At 41.7% G+C, this 21,595-nt stretch overlaps 1 protein-coding gene across 20 annotated transcripts in view; it reads right to left on the bottom strand.

Moving 5' to 3' along the window:
- Window positions 1-21,595, bottom strand: part of DOCK9 (dedicator of cytokinesis 9) — a 319,065-nt gene that overhangs the window by 145,101 nt on the left and 152,369 nt on the right. For all 20 annotated transcript variants that reach the window (XR_010600573.1, XM_065592481.1, XM_065592546.1 and 17 more), the window contains exons 10-15: window positions 12,338-12,412; window positions 12,117-12,257; window positions 11,497-11,700; window positions 11,221-11,343; window positions 6,175-6,257; window positions 5,568-5,690 (exon numbers count right to left, since the gene is read on the bottom strand). Coding sequence is in view for 19 of the 20 variants with exons in the window: in XM_065592481.1 (XP_065448553.1) it covers window positions 5,568-5,690; window positions 6,175-6,257; window positions 11,221-11,343; window positions 11,497-11,700; window positions 12,117-12,257; window positions 12,338-12,412 (749 nt within the window). In the remaining variant the exon portion in view is untranslated. The remainder of the gene's footprint in view (window positions 1-5,567; window positions 5,691-6,174; window positions 6,258-11,220; window positions 11,344-11,496; window positions 11,701-12,116; window positions 12,258-12,337; window positions 12,413-21,595) is intronic.

The following is a 21,595-nucleotide window of genomic DNA, read 5'->3' as shown; positions in this document are numbered from 1 at the left end:
GCAATATCCCAACATTCCAACACACATACATACCTACACTCTACCCTTTGTGATGCTACAGAACACTTTGACAACAGAGTAACAAGCACTGCACAACAAAGCTAAACACCTTGTTATGTTTGACCTAAACACAAGTTTTGCCTTATGAGACAGAAGGTGTTCAGCTGTCGTGCATCCATAACTGTTGCTCTTCAAGATGTGTTGCTCATGTCCATTCCATTCTAGGTGCGCACGCGCCCACGTGCACAGTCGTCAGACTTTTGCCTTAGTGGTATCCTTAGCAGTGCCACCTTGAGTCCTGCACTCATGCATTGGAATATTAGGCGCTGCCGATCCTACGCCCTCTCAGTTCCTTTTTGCTGGCAACTCCAACAGAGAGGCAGGAGGGCGGGTAATGGAATGGACATGAACAACACATCTCGAAGAACAGTTACGAAAGGTAGGTAACTGTTTTTTCTTCGAGTGCTTGCTCATATCGATTCCATTCTAGGTGGCTCACAAGCAGTATCCTCAGAGGTGGGCTTGGAGTTCATGGTCGTGCGGCTTGCAACACTGCTCTACTAAAACCAGCATCATTCCGGGCCTGCTAGATAAGCACGTAATAGGATGTGAACGTGTGGATGGACAACCAGGTGGCTGCCTTATAGATGTCCTGGATAGGCACTTGGGTTGGAAAGCTGTGTAAGAGGTTGAATGGATGGTCACGATCGCCAGAGGTGGCACCCTTGCCTGTTTATAGCAGTAGCGAATGCAGGCAGTGATCCAAGAAGAAATTATTTGAGCGGACACCGGACGACCTTTCATCCTGTTGGCCACCGCGACGAACAATTGCATCGACTTGCGGATGGCTTGGTCCTTTGAATGTAGAAGGCTAGTGCCCTCCTGATGTCTAGGGAATGCAACCTACGCTGCTCCTCCGATTTACGTGGCTTTGGGAAAAAAGACAGGTAAGTAAATGTCCTGGCCTGTAAGAAACTGAGACCACCTTGGACAGGAAAGCCAGGTGTGGCCGCAGCTGGACCTTGTCTTTGTCAAAAAGACTGTATAGGGCAGTTCCGAGGTAAGCGCTCTGATCTCAGAGACCCGGCAGGCAGATGTTATTGCAACCAAAAACGCAACCTTCCAGGAAAGGAGGAGAGCAGGAAACCAGAGGCTTGAAGGGGGCGGTTCTGTGAGCCATGACAGCACAAAATTCAGGTCCCATGGAGGGACAGGATCCCTGACATACAGATAAAAGGCGCTCAAGGCCCTTGAGGAACCTGGCAGTCATGTCCTGGGCAAAAACCGACCTACCCTTGAGCAGCAGATGGAAGGCCGAGATAGCGGACAAGTGGACTTGGAGCTTGATATACAAAAGGTAGTCCAGGATTAACTGCAGCGAGGCCCGCTTGGGCCGAATGCCTGTATCGGAGGTCCAACAAGCGAACTGCTTCCAATGTGGCCAGGTAGGTAGCTTTGGTGGAGGGCTTTCTGCTGCCCAACAGGACCTGTTGGACACCCACCAAGCACCTTCGCATTTAACCAGCAGCCAAGCCATCAGGTGCGGTGCTGCCAGGTTCAGATGCAGAACCCCCGGATGACTGGAAAAAGACAAATAGAGTGCCCACATTTTAAAAAGGGAAGAAAGAGAACCCGGGGAACTACAGACCAGTCGGCCTCACTTCAGTCCTTGGCAAAATCATGGAGCAGGTCCTCAAGGAATCCATTTTGAAGCACTTGGAGGAGAGGAAGGTGATCAGGAACAGTCAACATGGATTCACCAAGGGTAAGTCATGCCTGACCAACCTGATTGCCTTCTATGATGAGATAACTGGCTCTGTGGATATGGGGAAAGCAGTGGATGTGATATATCTTGATTTTAGAAAAGCTTTTGATATGGTCTCCCACAGTATTCTTGCCAGCAAGTTAAAGAAGTATGGATTGGATGAATGGACTATAAGGTGGATAGAAAGCTGGCTAGATTGTTGGGCTCAACAGGTAGTGATCAATGGCTCGATGTCTAGTTGGCAGCCGGTATCAAGCGGAGTGCCCCAGGGGTTGGTCCTGGGGCCCGTTTTGTTCATCTTTATTAATTATCTGGATGATGGGATGAATAGCACCCTCAGCAAATTCACAGATGATATTAAGCTGCGGGGAGAGGTAGATACGCTGGAGAGTAGGGATAGGGTCCAGAGTGACCTAGACAAATTGGAGGATTGGGCCAAAAGGAATCTGATGAGGTTCAACAAGGACAAGTGCAGAGTCCTGCACTTAGGAAGGAAGAATCCCATGCACCGCTACAGGCTGGGGACTGACTGGCTAAGCAGCAGTTTTGCAGAAAAGGACCTGGGGATTACAGTAGACGAGAAGCTGGATATGAGTCAACAGTGTGCCCTTGTTGCCAAGAAGGCCAACGGCCTATTGGGCTGCATTAGTAGGAGCATTGCCAGCAGATTGAGGGACATGATCATTCCCCTCTCTTCGGTATTGATGAGGCTTCATCTGGAGTACTGTGTCCAGTTTTGGGCCCCACACTACAAGAAGGATGTGGAAAAGTTGGAAAGAGTCCAGCGGAAGGCAACAAAAATGATTAGGGGGCTGAAGCACATGATTTATGAGGAGAGGCTGACGGAACTGGGATTATTTAGTCTGCAGAAGAGAAGAATGAGGGGAGATTTGATAGCAGCCTTCAACTACCTGAAGGGGGGTTCCAAAGAGGATGGAGCTACACTGTTCTCAGTGGTGGCAGATGACAGAACAAGAAGCAATGGTCTCAAGTTGCAGTGGGGGAGGTCTAGGTTGGATATTAGGAAACACTATTTCACTAGGAGGGTGGTGAATGGGACTGGAATGGGTTACCTAGGGAAGTGGTGGAATCTCTATCCTTAGAGGTTTTTAAGGCCCGGTTTGACAAAGCACTGGCTGGGATGATTTAGTTGGTGTTGGTCCTGCTTTGAGCAGGGGGTTGGACTAGATGACCTCCTGAGGTCTCTTCCAACCCCAATATTCTATGATTCTAAGACTGCCATGGTTTTGTGACAGCAGACCCTACCGGAGCGGTGCCTGTAATGGACCTGCCACCGAGAGGTCCAGCAGCGTGCCGAACCAGCATTGGTGCGGCCAAGCCAGAGCTATAAGGATCACCTTTGCCTGTCCTGTTTGATCTTCACGAGAACTCTGTGGATCAACAGAATGGGGGCTGGGGAGAGGAGGTGTACATTAGAGCCCCTGACCACGGGAGCAGGAAAGCGTCCAACAGGGATCCTCTGTCGAACCCCTGAAAGAAGCAGAAAATGTGGCATTTCCTGTTCTATCTGGACACGAACAGATCCACAAGGAGAGTACCTCTCCTCTGGAATATGATACAGACAACCTCTGGGTGGAGAGACCACTCATGATGAGATTGGAAGGTCCTGCTGAGGCGATATGCCAAGGCATTCCTGGCCCCAGGGAAGGTGTGTGGCTATGAGATGGATGTTGTGTTGTACAGAGAAGTCCCATAGCCTGAGGGCTTCTTGGCAAAGGGCAGGCAATCTGGCTCCACCTTGCAGGATGTAGCTCGAAGATATTATGTCGAGGACCCAATGGTCCTCTGTCAGCCGCGACCAGGTCAACCGCAAAGAGTGCAGGTGATTGAGAAAAGAGCAGGTGGGGAAGATCCTGGGAAGTGACTGGGGCACCATCCTCAGGCACATCCTCAAAATGCCCATTTCTGGCTTCCTTTGCCTCTGGAAGAACCAAGCTGGACAGAGGAATGGGAAGATGAAGAGTTCTGCCGCTTAAACCTTTGTCTCTGTCCTTCTTCCTGTAGCAGCTGGATCGGGGGACCTCGATGGAGGCAGAGGATATGGGGGATGGAACGGCTTTCTAGACTGCTGAGGGGTGTGTAGGTCCAAGGAATGGAGGGTGGCATGGGAATCTTTGAGGCCATGGAGCTGTGCATCAGTCAGCTCTGAGAAGAGCCCTGCTCCCTCAAATGGGAGGTCCTTAAGAGTAGCCTGCACCTCCTGGGACAGCCTGGAGGACTGCAGTCAGGAGCTGTGCCACATGACCACTGCAGAGGCGACTACCCTGGCCGCCGAGTCCGTAGTGTCCCAGGCCACCTGGAGGACAACTCTCGCCACCACTTTGCCCTCTTCCACTAAGGCGAACTCTTGGGCTGGGTCCATTGGGAGGCCCTCCTTGAACTTGCTGATGGAGTCCCACGGTTGAAGTTGTACCTGCCTAGCAGGGTGTGATGGTTAGACACCCAAACTTGCAGCGGGCTGTCAAATAAATTTTCCTGCCAAACAAGTACAGCCTCTTGGTGTATTTATTTTTCGGTGTGCCGCTCGCCTGTGCCTTTCGTAAATGACTGACACGACCAGGTATCCCGCTGGAGGGTGCGTATACAGGTATTCGAATCCCTTTGCCGGAACATAGTACTTCTTTTCTGCCTTCTTGGAGGTACGTGGAATGGAAGGGGAGGGGTCTGCCACAAAGACTCAGCAATTTTTAGGACCCCTGGGTGGACAGGCAATGCAACTCGGGCCAGGGTGGAGGAGGGTACAACATTAAGGAGGTCATTGGACTCCTCCACTAGCTCCTTGACCTCCAAGTCCAGGTCAGCAGCCACCTTTTTCAGTAAGGCCTAGTGCTCCTTGAAGTCGTTGGGGCAACTGCTTGTTTGCAAGAGACCCACCACTGGGGACGACAAAGACTACTGCACTGCAGGGGGAGGGTCGGCTTCTCCTTGCTTGTCTGGGGACAGCTCCTTGGGCTTCGGGGCCTACTGCACGTCGGATTCGTCACCGTGCTCTGACTCTGGTGCCAGGGGCAGTTTGTCTGATGTGGCCTCGGAGGAACGGTGGGAGTATAACAGGTACACCCCACAAGTTCCAGTACTGTCACTGAGCGGGCCACTGCCCCTGCCTCCCCGCCATCGCAACCGCACCAGTCTCACAGACCAGTGGTGATTCACCTTTTATAGGTGAGGGGCTGTACCCATCAGCAGCTTGGACGCATGTCCCCTGGAATGGTGGTTGAAGCATGAAGGGACATATGAATCTTTAGCACATCTGGCACGTAAATATATTGCGATGCCAACTACAACAGTCCTATGAGAACATCTGTTCTCTCTTCCAGGTGACATTGTAAACAAGTAGGAAATCTCCTGTAAAAGTAAAAAAACTTCTTTGTCTGAGTGATTGGCTGAACAAGAAGTAGGACTGAGTGGACTTGTACATAATTCTACATTTGTAAGTTCAGTTTTCATGATAAAGAGATTGCACTACAATACTTGTATTAGGTGAATTGAAAAATACTATTTGTTTTTTTACAGCACAAATACTTGTAATCAAATAATAAATATAAAGTGGAGCACCGTACACTTTGTGTTCTGTGTTGTAATTAAAATCAATATATTTGAAAATATAGAACATCCAAAAATTTAAACAAATGGTATTCTATTACTATTTAATCGCGATTAATGTTTTTAATCGCTTGACAGCCCTAATTTAAATGCATCATAAGATAGGAACAGTTGCTTTAATTTATGTTAATGATGAAAGATATTAAATTTTTGTAATATTAAGAAATTATATACTCACTTCCTGAAATCTGCTAGCAACTTAAGCATGTCTTCATTTGAGAGTTTATTACTGTCTTGTCTGTAGAGAGCAGAAAATCTTGCATTTTTGTCCAGGGTTCCTGATGCATCTTTAAACAATGTCCTGAAAGTCAAATTCTCTCTTTAAATTTTGGTAACAAGAGGATAAGGTAAAGAAACTATTTAGACTGTATCACACTCTATGTGAAGCATTTAATATTCTTAAAATTGTACCCAAGTGAATTTCACCATATTCACAGCTAATATTTTAATAAGCAGAACAAGGACAATTTACCTTTTAGAAAAGCAAGAAAAAAATTTTTGGCAGTGAAAAAAGTTGGTAAAATTAAATTATTTTTATGGTTAGGTGTTACAATCATCTACAATACCCATCCCACCAAAAAACAGAAACGTAAGTCTCGTTTGCCAAAAATCTATGACTGGGATATGACAGAGTTTAGAAAGGGCCATACTGAAATAACCAAGAAAGAACAGATCCCACAAATAGGAAGTTGAATTTTGACAAATGAGACACTGCTATTTTGTAGGAAACTGTTTTAAATAATCAACAGAAAAATGTAGTGAATGACAAGAATTGCATCCTTTACCTAGCTGCCCAGGCAAATGGCATTCTATATTGTCCTAGTCTCTGACATGCCTGCTTAGCATTCTTCAACACTTTCTGTGCAACCTGCAAATAATAATATATAGGAGTTGAAGATGCATAAAAAATAAACAAGTCTATGCTCAGACCAAGTAGAAAACAATTCTTAAAAGATTTTAACTTTTATCAGTATTACTAAATTCATGAGAAGTGGTAACAAAAAGAATTAAACAAAACACAAATTCTTTAATAGTTCCTTACAGTATTAGCAGGACCTGCCATTCTCTGTGATTCCACAGGTGAAAAGGACCTAATCTGCTGACTCTTTGAAGGCACCTGTTTCATTCTGTAAGAAAACACTACCACTTCAGGCCCACTTGATATTTGCCTTCTAGGACTGCATTTCTGTAGTACCTTTAATAGTGCCTTCTACTGGATACGCTACATAGATGCAGTCAAAGGTCTAGATGAGGAAGGCAGAGTAGAAGTCGACCTGTAGTTTACTTCAGATTGGAGAAGAGGTCTTGGGGCTATGCCTCTCTCCTTCCACCTCTTACTTAGAGAGAGCAAATGTTTCTTCTGCTCTCTCACTGTCAAAATACTCAGCAGTATGTTTTGTCTGATTCTGTAGCAAGGAAACATATTTTGTAATTTGGATACCTTTGGTCTTTTAGAGCTATATTGTTGACATCTCTGTAGCATCTGCCATATAGAGGAAGGAGTTTTTTGTTATTGTTTGTTAATTTGTAAGTGTCCAAATGTTTATAGTCATCACTAGACTGCAAGAAAATGACAAGTGAAACAGAATGAAATAGGATTTTATGCAAAGCAGAAATGGGCCTTAAGATCCCACCAAATTCTATAAGGCCTGGAGTGTAACATACTAAATGTGGGCATATTGACTAGATAGATATGCATTGGAGAGCCCAATGTTTCATATGGTGTACGTCCCTACACATAAAAAGTTAACAGAAGGTTAGATGTGCAAAGTCAAGCACTCAAAAGTTAGATGATGACAGCAGAATTAACACTGCCTGTGCAATTTAATTTGGCTTTTCTTTTTTTTTCTTAAATAGACGTCTCACCCATCATTACATATGAAGTCTGTGGAAGAACCAGGAACAGAACCCAACTCTACTGCATCCCAATCCAGTTTCTTTTAGAAACCCTCACTGCTATATTTATTTTCCATTCTATGTTGAACAATATTATAATTTATATTATAGTAGTCCCTAGAAATCTCAGGCATGGACCAGAACCACATTGTGCTAAACATTATAAAAACACTAAAAAAGAAAAAAGAAAAAAAGACAGACCCTACCCCAGAGAGTGTAAGACAAGACGCAAAAGATGGAAAGAGACAGATCAATGGGAAAGTACAAGGAAACAATAAGAAAATATCGGCCAGCATGACAAGCAGTGATCTCACCACACCAGCAGACAAGTTTTTTGAAGGCCTCAAGGCAAAGTAGAATTTTAAGGAGGGTTTTGAAGGAGGATAATGAATTAGGTTTGTGGATGTTTACAGGGAGCAAATCTCAAGCCTGCGGGGCAGTGTTGGAGAAAGCACAAAGGTGTTTGTTTGAAAATTTATCAAGTGGGTGATTGAGATGTCTGTTTCCTTTCCCCTTCCTGCCCCCTTTCCTTTTGCCACTGCCCCTGCAGCTTTTCCCTGCTGCCCATTAATTTACTTTTGTCTTTTGTTCTGTTCTCTCCTTAATTTGGGAGGAAAAATGTCATAAAATATAAATTTTAAAAAGTGGGTGATGGAAGCTGACTTCATGGGCCCGTTGGAGGCAGGAGTCAACCTTTTGAAAGAGAGATAAAAGATAAAAGATAAAAGGCGGGGATAGGCCAGGAAGGGCCTTGAAAGTGAAGACAAGTTGCTTATATTTTATATAACAGAGAAGAGGGAACCATTGAAGGGGTACATCAACAGGGCTGATGTGGTCAAAGCTATGGACTTGGAAAATTTGCTTCTACGCAGTATTCTGAATGGTTATGAGCGGGACAAGATTGCATTTGTCAAAGCCAAAAATAAGGATGTTGAAGTAATCAAGATATGAGATGATGAGAGTGTGGATGGTCACACAAGGCTGTATCTTAGGCTATGTCTACACAGCACACCACTTTCGGTGACGTGTACTGTACATGTAGCTATACATGTCAGAGAAACGCTTCAGCTGCTACCCACTGCCAGAGCCTTTTACTGCGGCAAGGAGCCTTTTCCCCGCTGCTTCCACCTGCCAGCCTTTCCTCGATACTGGAGTCTTTCCTTGAGCAGAGAAGGGCTGCAAAAGGGAGCTGACAGCCTTTCGCCACTGCCCCTGCAGCTTTTCCCTGCTGCCTCCCCCACCCTAGCCAGAGCCTTTCCCCGTGGCATGGGAGGGCTCTAGCAGCAGGGAACTAGCAGAGTCTCTCTCTTTAGCAGGGAAGGGCTCCAGTGGCAGAGTTGCCAGGCCTTTCCCCATGGTGGAGGAAGGGCTCCAGCAGTGGAGAGCTCCCAGAGCCTTTCTCCTCTGAATCCCCACTGCTGGAGTCTTACCATGTGGCGGGGAAGGGCTCTAGCACAGGGGAGGAAGCGATATATGAAGATGTCTTGGATGATCAGACTTTTTATGAGATGGAGTGGGTGAATGAATGAGGCAGGGATTCTGTAAAATAAATAGCATGAGACCACATAATTAAAGCTTGTATTATTATGAACATACACAAGGAGCAAGGTGAAATTAAAGTTGCACAGGTAACTTTAATTATGAAATTTCCTCATTTCTGAGTGTTTGACTTGGAACCATAGCTTTCTTTTAACTGAGTTTTGAGAGTGCGATTTCCTAGATTATTTGTTTAATGAAGACAACAAATCCCATCACATGGCCCCCACATGGGTCATCAGCAAGGCTTGAATCCAGTACCTTTAGATATGTAGCAGACCTCTACCACTTGAACTAAAATAGTAGCTGGTAGCAGTAGTAGGCTGCTATCTTCTGTGGATCACCAACTAGAGAGGGTTACAACATACACTCTGCCAGTGGATTATAAAGCTATTTGCTAGACAGCAAAGGAATGTTGACTGAGGCATCCTGAGTTCTAGTGGTTACACACAGATCAGTCAAGCAAATAGATTGGCAACATTCATTGTGACAGGCAGTGTGCCTTGGAGGAGACTTGCATACCTCATATTAGAGACAACTCTTTTCCCAGCTCTGCCACTGTGACCTTATGCAACTTCTCAGTTACCCCATCCGTAAAATATGGGCAATTGCATTTGTATCTTAGGAGACTGGCAAACATGAGGCCTTCATCAATAACAAGTCTATGCACTTCATAACCCTTTACACTAATTGGGAAGAACTGAGCAAGAACTAATGATTTTGCTCCAGCCAACACACCTTCTCCTAGGCGAAAGAGTCTGCTGGTTTTGTTTTCCCTGTCAGAAGCACTAACTCTGTGGGGCATGGACACATGCTCAATGAAGCTGATGTATAGGAAGGTCTGTGAGAGATGGAAAAATTGATTTTGTTTCATTTTGCTGAAAAAAATTAACCTGGAGCAGAGAGCAAGAATAGAAAAATTTCAGCCCAAACAGTTAACCTTATATAGTGTTACATAAGCAACTGAAAATGGGGTTATAATGAAACACATGGTAGGCAACCCTAACAAGTGTTGCTACCAGTTCCATCTATAATAAAGGACAACATGATTCTTGCTCTAGTGCTGGGTACCAAATCAAGAGAAGGAATACTGCAGGCCAAATTAAGTCTACTTCCTGGCTGAGGGCCTTGTAAATAAAGGCCACCAAAAATAAGTCTGATTTTTTTTTTAAGTCTTTCTTTGACTATTAGTCAGAATATGCTTTAGAATTTATTTTGAAGAATTATTTATTTTTATTATTTTGGGGAAGTTCTATGGCTTGTGTTATACAGAAGGTCAGACTAGATAATTGCAATGGTCCATTTTCTGGATCTGGATCTATGAATCAATGGCTTCCTAGATTGTAAAGCTGCCTGTTACTAATGACAAAGATTAAAATGCTGCTTACAAAACACATATAATTTAGTTTGATATATGCTAAGATGGTCTGAAACATATAATGCTCAATTAAGGTGAATGCAAGAATCTTTATATTAACTGGTAACAGGGATCATTATTTGTCTGTTGAATACTATACTCTGAAGCTTCCCTCTTCCCTGTTATATTTTGCACTGTGGAAAATAGGAAAAATAGTTCAACAGTAGCTGACTGGAGCTGTAACAGATATGTTTATGTCTTGCAACCTTCGGGCCTGTGACAAAGTACCAGACATTTTTAGTTACTGCAGTTGAAACTCTTGTTTTATTACTTCAACTTCTGACAAGCAATAGCAACTAAAAAGACAAATAGCAAAAATAGCTTCTTAAATGGTGCATTTCAGAAGACAAACGTGAATGCGTACTATTGTCTGCATGATGGAATCTAATTGGACAAAAAATGTTTAATATGTAAATATATAGAGGATTTAAGCCAGTATAGTGGTTCTAAAATAGAATAACCAAAACATGTAAATAAGTCACAAAGCAGTAAAGAATCTGACTAGGTATACAAAAAGTTAAACATAGGGGAACAGATTTGTTCATGTGTATGTAAAAACACATTTAGGTTTGTGAAACCCTGGAGTTTTGCCTATACTTCTGAAAGTCTGTCCCATCCTATAAGTTCCAAATGCTCAAAAAAATCAAACTTTTATTTTTGAAGTTGTATGACTATTATTTTGTAAAATCTCTTTAATGACCATGTAAAAGACTACAAAAAGCACTGTATACAAATAAATTTTTACAGTATACAAACTAATCTCAACTTTTTAAAAGCAATATGAAAAAAATTATCTATGACACTTTAATTAAAGCCATCAGACAACTAAAAAAGAAACTGTGCCATACAAAATTAATCTAAAAGTTTTGGCCATCCAAAAAGTAGAACCCAACTTTTAGAGTTTTTTTTAGCTATAACACCACAAATACAGAATAATTTTGTCTAAGCATTTTACCAACACAATTTTTAAAAGATACAGTACCTTAGAAGAATCTGAACTTTTCATATATGGCTCAGCACAATGTGTAACACTTCCCTGTAGTACTTTTTCGATTCTTGCCACAAGAAATATATCAGGATGTGGACATGTAACTGAGAATATTACCTAAAAATATATATATATATATTTACACACATATATTATATATTTACAAGTTCTTTTTTTTTAAATCTACACCCAGTGGAAAAGCTATTTGAAATGTGTCAGATAACCCACTGCTCTTGTTCTGAATCAGAACTTTATATTGTTTCTCCTTACCTGTTTAGGATATTGCAAGATAGACTCATGGATAATATCTTGAGCCCTGTGTAAGTTATCACCACTGGCATTCATCAGTTGCTGTGTCGCATTAGAGATCATGTGCCTCACCGAGACATGGTTCAAGTCGACATGGAAATCTGCTGAAATCTTCCGATTGTTTTTAATATCAAACAATGACAATGTGACAAAAAAAGGTTCTACCTAGACATTAAAAAGTGTGAAAAAGGTTATGACTAGCATCCCCAAAAGATTATCTGCAAATACAGATGTGTATTGACATACAAATGCAAAGGAAATAGGTCTACTGTACTGCTGTACATCAGTTACAAAGAAGAGCCAGCATTCTTTGACTATTATATCCATGATATAAAATATAGTAAAGAAATAAAACACTTTCATTAACCGCACGAAAGAAGCAGCTACAAAAGCTTTACAAAGGATTCATGCTTTCTTTTTCGTTTTAATGGATTAATCAGCAGCAAAAAAAAAAAAACCTTCTTTCTAACAGCATCTGAGATTTATTGGTCTGAAGTGCATTGTCAACTAATGCCAATATTAAGAGGTTAACTACTATGTATCTGATACATAAAGGCAAAGTATTTACATAAAGAATTTACATTTGTTGTTGGTCCTTCTTCATTTTCAGCGACACAGCTTTGCAGATTGAAAGATAAGTCATTACACTTCACTAGAATCTTTTTCCCAAATTTCTCTTCAAATGGCTTCACTTCTGGTTCAATACCCGAAAAGTCAAGTTTCTTAAAAGGAAACAAAAATGAAAACTGTTTATGTTGTACCTTGTAAAACGAGAAACACATTGATTTTTAAAATGTCAAACCTGTGCATCTGGATCCAAGACAAAAAGTTTAACTCTGCTTTCACTTTTGAATTTCATTTCTGCATCTCTGGAACTCTGCCAAAAATAAGAGAGTCACAGTTTTATATTTATTATTTAAACATTATGATCAAATGAAAGTTGTCTTAAACGTTGTTAATATTCTACAATTTTTGTTGTAACCTATTAAGTTTTAATCCATGGGATTTTCCCCCCATTAAACTGAGCTTTAAAGTTTACCATATCCGCTTTAAGCATTATACCGTAAAGTGTGAACTTGTGGCCACTTATGGTCCTCCAGCCCTCCTAATATAGAACAGTACATATGTCAAAGAAAGATGCTTTGTATAATTTGATGCCTTGTATAAATGTTGACAAAAATTATTGGTCCTATGTAGCTCTCATATACTACTTTTCATTCTTAAATCACTGTAACAAAGGTGCTTTACACAAACAAAAAATTATCGTTGCATGTAGGTTAAAGTTCAGAATTATACTAAGGCAACTAGATCACTCAGGAAGCCACAGGCTAACTATGTTAGGAATCACAGTCATAGCAAATTCCTAAACCTCCAATTACCAAAGTGGTTTTCCTGTGGGTGGCAGGAAAAATACCACCACCTATGGATGACTGTGTTTAGCCGAGTACTGATATCACTCCTTTGAGTGTCTCATCACTTGTATGGGATTTATGGGTTCCTACTCATCAACCCCAAAACTAGAGCAAGTCAGAATAAAATAGCATGTGACAAAAATGATAAATTTAGTTTACCTTCATTGTAAGAGAGTGCATTTAAATAGATATTTTACCATTTTTTAAAGTCAGTTGGCAAACATGCACCTCAGGTAGTAGGCAAGTGGCTGCATATAGCAGCCAAATTACCTTTGCAGTACAGCTAGTACTTTACAATTGTAGCCATCCGAAAAGGGACATGTAATCTTAATCCAGGTCTACATTTTATTTTATTTTTTAAAAAGTACAGACTACATTTTAAGAGAGGTTGTTTTGGGCATCACACCTCAACCTCCTATTCATGACTACACAGACAACCTCCACTCCCACCTGCAATCCCATTATATCCCTTTGACAACTATAACTGTTGCTTAAATAAATTTTGCATACAATTTTATATTGTGGTAGCCTTCATGAGACTAGGGCCCCATTATGCTAAGCACTATACAAAGACAGAAAAATTACAGTCTCTACCCCAAAGAGTTTATAATCTTAAAAAGAGAGAGAAATGTCATAACTAAGACTACGATTTTGTCATGGAGGTCATGGAAGTCACAGAATCTGTGACTTCCAGAGACCTCTGACATTTTCGCTTCAGCCCCAGGGTGGCGGGGCATGAGCTGTCAGCTGATGGGGTCCCCCTACAACTCCCAGCTGCTACAGGCGGTGGGACCCCCATCCCCATCAGCCCCGAGCCGATGCCCCACAGCCCCCAGCTGCTACTGCGGGAGGTGGAGCCACCCCCCGCCCCCACCTGCAGCCTCCAGCTGCTGCTGTGGAAGGCAGACCCCACACACATACAGCCTCATGCGTTGAGGGGACCCTGCAGCTCCCAGCCACCCCTGTGGGTGGCAGGGGGACCCTGCAGCTCCCAGCCGTCACAGGCAGACTCCACAGCTGCAAGCTGCTGCCAGCTGCAGGGAGGACCCCACGCTCTCAGCCATTGTGGGTTGGGGGAACCCTGGACCCTCCTTCCTCCCCATTCTGTCATAGTTATTTTTTAATAAAAGTCAGGGACAGGTCACGGTCTTCCATGCACTTTTGATTATTGCACGAGACCTGTCCATGACTTTTACTAAAAATAACCATGATAAAATCTTAGCCTTAATCAAACCACTGGGGAAAAAAGTTCTGGCACCAGTGCATGTGTCCTAACATGGAATGGACATGAGCAAGCACTCGGAGAACTTTTCTTTGTCGGGATGCCTACAAAAAAACCTGGTAACAACTAAAATGCTGGTGTTCTGAGACCACAGTGTATCATGCTGACCAATATTGTCTCATTGTTTCCTTTAACTCCCCTGTTTGTATGTATCCATTTGTTGTCTCTTGCCTTATACTTAGATTGTAAGGTCTTTGGGGTAGGGACTGTTTTTTTATTGTGTTTGTACAGAGCCTAGCACAATGGGGTCCTGGTCCATGACTGAGGCTCTGAGGCACTACAATAATACAAATAACAGCGCTTTTATAGGCTTACATGAAATGGAGGATTCTGATGCTTTCCCTACTGATAGAAAAAGGGGAGATAGGGAAGAGCTCTGGGGGAAAGATCAAGAACTCAGTTCTGAGCATGTTAAGTTTCAGTAGATAGTTTGAAATAGAACGGAAATATCAAAGACAGTCCACAATGTTATAGTTGTGGAAGGAAGGCAGGTCCAGAATAGGCAAGTAAATTTGATAGTCCATCATAAAGATGGTGGTCAAAACCATGTTTGCAAATGAGATTACCCACACAAAAAAAGGGTTTAGAGGGAGAAGAGAAATGGAGCTAAGGATGGAGCCCAAGGAATCCACACCAAAAGAGGAAGAGGAAATGATGACCCAAAAAATCAGATTCTGAAGGAGTGATCCAAGAGGTAGAAGGGAAACAAGAAGAGGATGGAGTCAACAAAACCCAGGCATGAAACAATTTCAAGTGGAGGAGCATGGTCAACTGTGTCAAAGGCAGCCAAATAGGCCAAGAAGGGTGTATTGATTTAAATCAAACCAATTTAAATCAGACTTTAATCATGATTTAAATGAACAAGCAGAAACCTCGATTTAAATAATCAATTTTAATCATGCTTTGCGTTTGTATTTTTAGTTGTTTTCTTGGCTCTCATTGATAGGTAATGATTAAAACAAGTTGGTTTACAACTAAAATATAGCCTTACATTTGGTGCTTTTATTTCCCACTAATCAGGAGGATACAGTATATCTATACCCATTTATTTAAGCAACTATATACTTTATTTAAATTTATTCTTAATTTTCACTTTATTTTATTATGTTAGAAAATGATGAATGATGAATTTCTTATTTACTATATTATTAATTTTTTACTTGTGATTTCTGCCAAGCTGTTTGGATGGAAATGCAAATTCAATTAAAAATGCACAAAAACAGGATTTCTGTGTTTTTAATTAAATAAAAGCTACCTTAAATGTGCTGGATACACGAGAAAACAGTTTATAGGAAAGTTTATCAAAACATGTTTTGCACTGAAAACAAACTGATTTATTAAACAGAGGAAGTATTATCTGCAGTTAATTAATGGAACTGGTTGTTTGTGGTCACCATGACCTTCAAAATTCTAGATCTGGTAGATTTCAACCTTTCACACCTAGTTTGTATTGTAAAAGGAAAGCAAGCGTACCTACCATTTCAACTCCAAATTGATTTATTAACTTTGAATGAACTAGTCATTGAAGTGAACTACTTGAATAAACTGAAATGAAGAAAACAGTCTCTTTGCATCTGCAGAAGAGGCTACTGCTGTCAAAAGCTGGTTTAACAGTTTGACTTTCTTTAAGCATTGGCAAACATATACTGTTTAATATTTTTATATTTAAAAGATTTTAATAGATTATAAGTAGTGTAGGCCTTAACATAAACTGTTAATTTTAAATTTAGTTTTAAATACTTGTTTTTTAAATAAATTTGCATTTAAATTTTAATTTAATTTAAAAAATCATCAATTTTTATCCACTCTGAGACCTGTGAAGATGAAGATGGAGTTACCAGCACTGAAATTTGGCCAGAAAGTGTTCATTACAAACCTTGACAAAACCTTCCTATTCCTTTCTGGGGATGAAAGGGGGGGGGAAAAGGTGACAGTGTCTACTTGGCTCTCAATTTTATCCCTCTTTGTTCTGTTTTTCTCAGTTGGAATGCAGGGAACAAACAGTTCCATGAGAACAGCCACCTCTCTGCAGACCACCAGCAAATATTCTGTAGACCACAGCTTGGGAACGTCTTTTCTATTCCCACTGTAACAGTCTCCTGTGGTAAAAATCTTGAGAAAAATAATCAGAAGAAAAGCGACTAATCCTATTTATCTTTCTCTACTTCATGCTCTTAACACTCAGGGACAGGCTGTACAAACAAGCTAAATAGTTAGGCAGAACCCTTCCATATATAAAATAATACTGCTGGGATTTTTTTCCTATAGAAAAAAATAAGGGGTCGGGAAAATCAGAGAAACATTTTTAAAAGAAATGCAGAAAACAAGGAAGGCATATCAGGTGAGAAAAAAAATTAAAAGGGGGAAGAGAAGCATACTGAGCAGAAATTAGAATGATGGTGCTATCATTGACAATCCACATATTTTGCCTACTGGGAGGAATAACATATAACACCAGAATTAGGGATAAGCCACAAAAGTATATATTTTGGGAGGAAGTCCAATGGTTGGGGCACTAGTTTGGGACTTGGGGCACCTGAGTTCTATTAGACGAAGTTTTCTGACCGTCAGAGGGGTGAAGTATTGGAACAGCCTTCCGAGGGAAATGGTGGGGGCAAAGGACCTGTATGGCTTTAAGATTAAGCTAGATAAGTTTATGGAGGGAATGGTTTAATGGGATAACGTGATTTTAGTCAAATGAACAGCGTGCCATCGCTGGTAAATAGTATCAATGGCCAATGAGGGTCTGGCTGGAGAATCTTGCCTACATGCTCGGGGTTCTACTGATCGCCATATTTGGAGTCGGGAAGGAATTTTCCTCCAGGGTAGATTGGCAGAGGCCCTGGAGGTTTTTCGCCTTCCTCCGCAGCATGGGGCAGGGGTCACTAGCTGGAGGATCCTCTGCGACTTGATGTCTCTAAACCACAGGATTTGGGGACTTCAACAGCAGAGTCAAGGGAAAGGGGTTGGGTCAGCTTTTGTGGCCTGCATCATGCGGGAGGTCAGACTAGATGATCATAATGGTCCCTTCTGACCTTAAAGTCTGAGAGTCTATGAGTATTTCCTGCTCTGTCACAAACCTTCCACTGTGGCTCTCAGTAAATTATTTAGCCCCTGTGTCTCAGTTTTCTTGACCAGGAGGAATTAACTCTAAGAGGTATGCTGACGTGTAGATAGGTACAGTCCAGGTGTTCTAATGTACAAGTGTTGAAGCACACAACCTCTGTTACAAAAATATGTTAGCCTAACATTTTCAAGTTTATGCAGTTTGGCACACAACTCCAAGAGACGCATATTTGCATTTCAGAATATTGTAACATTATCATTATTTTTGTATCAAAACTCAATCTTCCTGTCCATCACATCCTGTTTAGCAATATTTCAATTACAAAGAAAAAGACAGTGACAGGAAGCAGGAGACTTGGTGCTATACTATTCTTATTAGGGTCCAAAAATCAGCTAAAGAAAGCCCACGTGTTTTACATGACACTCCTTGATGTCTTCCTTTAAAGGAATGGTAGAGAGATCAACATATCAGATACACTAGCAGCAGAGAGACACCACTAGATAACTTGATACAGATGGGGAACAGAAGACAAGGACCCTCAGAGGAGCTGACGGCACAGAAGTAATCCAGTCAAAACACAGGGAGTGCACTAACAAAACGGTACAAAATTCTTTTGTATCTATTTCTCAGTAGGAAAAAATCTATATGCTATAAAGAAAATATTAGAGCAAGTTTTACAGGGTATCATTTAAGTAGTAAGAAAGAACTACACTAGGACAGAATGAGTGAGATATTTTCTGGAAAAAATATTTTGAGAGAAACAACGCAAAGTAGACTGGATGCATGGAATAACAAACCATCACTGCCCAAAGAAATAGTAAAAACAACGGACCAGAAAAAAAAACACACTAAAACAAATATATAGACTAAGAAGTCAAAACAACTCCCATCAAAAGTTCATGGAAACAGGAAGTAGCATTTTCAGCTTTAGTAAAACTAAAATTAGCTTTAGTAAGCAGGTGCAAAACAGACATGAATAAAAGCAAAATCCCAAAGTCATCTAGAGAGCTAAACATTCTTCTTTAAGATTTTATATTCTAAAGAAAAAAAAATATTCATTGTACCATCAAAAGGTCAAGTTTTATATTCATTTTCTAAATGGTCTTCCATAGACTAACAAACTTAGTTCCTTTGATGCTATAGAACTATGTAAAGGAAAATTCTGTATTTAAAATTTGATTGCGAATGATAATACAATTTCATTTTCAGTATATTAAAAAAATGCAACTGAACTAGTGTCAAACTGAACAATTATAGACTGGTTTCTCCTACTATTGGCTGTGCTTTACAGACTTTGTATATATAAAGTAACTTTCTGCAAAATCTGTAAAATGATTCTCAACTTACTCTACAAAAGTGATGCAGACAAATGAAGGCAGCAAGACTGGTTCTGAGTACTATCCTGCTAATTTATTCTGACTGAATTAAGAAATGTCATCTCCAATATCACTAGAGTGTTTTAGTAATGTAATAATTTTTTTTAAAGTGAGTACTAATAAAGCTGACTGATGAATTTACTACCCAATTCCCACACAAAAATGCTATTGATTTATAATGAATTCATTCTCTAATTAACACATTCCCTTACATTTTAAAACATGGAACGCAAATAGGGAAGGCTCAAAGTTGAGGCTCATCAGAGCAATGTCCAGGTTAAAGATGTCAATTGTTAGCATCTCTAATGTGGTATGGTCATCTGCTTCAAATGCCTACCAACTTCCCTGTACGAATCATCTTCAACTCTGACCCAGTGAAAGCAAACTGAAAAGACATACCCCCACCCCCAGGCAGTCACCTGTCCCTCACAGGCATCCTACTCTATAACTCACCAAATGTGGGTCTGTCCAGACCATCATGGAGGAACATAACATGTTCAGTGGCCTCTACACTGTCCAACTGATAGCATGAGAACTAATCAATTACCAGCCTTATAGAAACTACATGCACAGCACTGGGTTAACTGGCTTTAGCATAAACATGCTTCAGAACCTATTTGAATGTATTAAAATGTTAAAGAGAGAAATGTGCCTGCATATAAATCTTAAGCCAGGAGCTATTTTGCTTTCACAAGCAGAAAATGAAGGCGCTCAATAGCGCCTACTGCCCTGAGAGCTGCTAAGTTTTGAGAGCCCCTGGGCAATCTGTCTGCTTCCATCAGCTCTGTGGTCCTGGGAAGCCATCATTTACCTTTACTGACTTCTAAAACTTTTTTTTTTTAAGAAGTAAAACATCTTTATAGTTCAGCGGTTTAAGCATATCGGTATGCACTATTTTATTTATACACTTAAGTGCATAAAACCTTATACAAAAAAAGTGCTTAATTTGCTAATAGCCTAACCAAGTAACTTCTATCACCACCCTGTACTTTAGAACAGGGGCAGGCAAACTTTTTGGCCTGAGTGCCGAATCAGGTTTCAGAAATTGTATGGAGGGCCGGTTAGGGGAGGGGGTCGTGGCCTGGCCCCCACCCCCTATCTGCCCCATTCAACCCTCCCTGTTCCCTGATGACCCCCCCAGGACTCCTACCCCATCCACCTCTCCCCCACTTCTTGTCCCCTGACTACCCCCAGAACCCCCGCCCCGACTGCCCCCCCGCTGTCCTATCCAACCCCCCCTTCCTGACTGCCCCCCGGGACCCCTGCCCCATCCAATTACCCCTTCTCCCTATCTCCTGACTGCACTCGGGACCCTTGCCCCCCGCCACCCCATCCAACCCCCCCTCCTTCCTGTCTGCCCCCCCGGACCCTTGCCCCCATTCAGCCCCCCCGTTCCCCGCTCTCTGACCGCCCCAGCCCCTATCCTCACCCCTGCCTCCTGACCACCACCCCGAACTCCCCTGCCCTCTATTCAACCCCCCTGCTCCCTGCCCCCTTACCACACTGCCTGGAGCACCAGTGGCTGGCGGCGCTACAGCCACGCCACCTGGCTGGAGCCAGCCACACCATCGCCGCTGGGCTCTGCAGCTGCGCTGCCCCAGGAGCTCACAGCCCCACCGCCCAGAGCATTGCACCGGTGGCAGGGAGAGCTGAGGCTGCGGGGGAGGGGGAACAGCAGGGGCAGGGCCGGGGCTAGCCTCCCAGGCTAGGAGTTCAGGGGCCAGGCAGGAGGGTCCCACGGGCCGTAGTTTGCCCACCTCTGCTTTAGAAGATTCCCCCACACACTTATTTCACTACCCTACAGACTTTTTAACTCTTCAGAGACAAGAGACTTGGAGTTAGGAACTTCACAAGACAGTAAGCGCTACTGGAGGCAGCCTCCATGACAGATAGAAAGAGTTATGAGTAACAGCAATATCTAATGAATATTTTTTAATTTTTCAAAATCAGTTTATACTAGAGATGCCAACATCTGCAAATGAAGAAATTTTCAAGTGAGTTTCTAACTCAACTCAACTACAGACCTGCAACTGTGCTTCCATAGGCTTGGCCAGCTGGTCAATTGGCTGGTCAACTAATGTCAACTGACTGGTCAACTAACCACCTATTATTTGATTAAGGTCAAATCCTGTCATATATTCCAGAAAGAATGCCCCGATACAGGTGGCGGCCTACCTTTTTGATTGAATCATGGTGCCATCTGTTAGCAGACCTACTGAAATGTCTTGATCACTCACTTTACTACATGATAATGCTATCTGTTGGGAAAGTTGAATATCTTAACTGACTGGAATCTTCTAGAACAAATGTATGTATTTGTGTATGTATATCTTTATTTGCATATCATGCCATCAATATACCTGGCAGCTTACAAAGCACATTAAAGAAGTTAAAAAGACAGGGTCTCTGCCCCAAAGAGCTTACAGTCTAAACTGGCTAAACGAACATACAGAAATTAACTCAGAAGGGAATGTGGTTCAGTCATTAAACCTTCGCCACTCCCATTAAAGTGAAATGGGTAAGAGACATTAACCTACTTGAGGAGTTGGCCTGCTGCCTACCTAGCGTAAGTGCACTTAAAAATGACTTTTTTTTTTTTTTACAGCGCTATGTGTTTTATTTAATTTCATTTTTCTTTTGTTCAGTCGAGTAATGTTCACATTTAAATGCTAAAGTAACATTGTTAAATGGTAATAACTATTCTTTCATGTTTTATAACTTCATTTCACTGTGTTTTACATTTTTCTAAGTTGAAATAACTCAGTTGTTTTTTGTAATTAGGCATAAGTATTGTTGTAAAAATTGAGGACTAGTAGGCATATTTTAATTGTTAGCCTAACTGGTAAAAAGTGGATAGAGATTCATGAATTGTTATAATGATCTGTTATATAAAACTGTTTAAGAAAAGATGTGAGAAGACAGA

The sequence above is a fragment of the Chrysemys picta genome, chromosome 1, assembly GCF_011386835.1.
Source record: "Chrysemys picta bellii isolate R12L10 chromosome 1, ASM1138683v2, whole genome shotgun sequence".
Taxonomy (NCBI): domain Eukaryota; kingdom Metazoa; phylum Chordata; order Testudines; family Emydidae; genus Chrysemys; species Chrysemys picta.
This window is presented reverse-complemented; position numbering and strand designations above follow the sequence as displayed.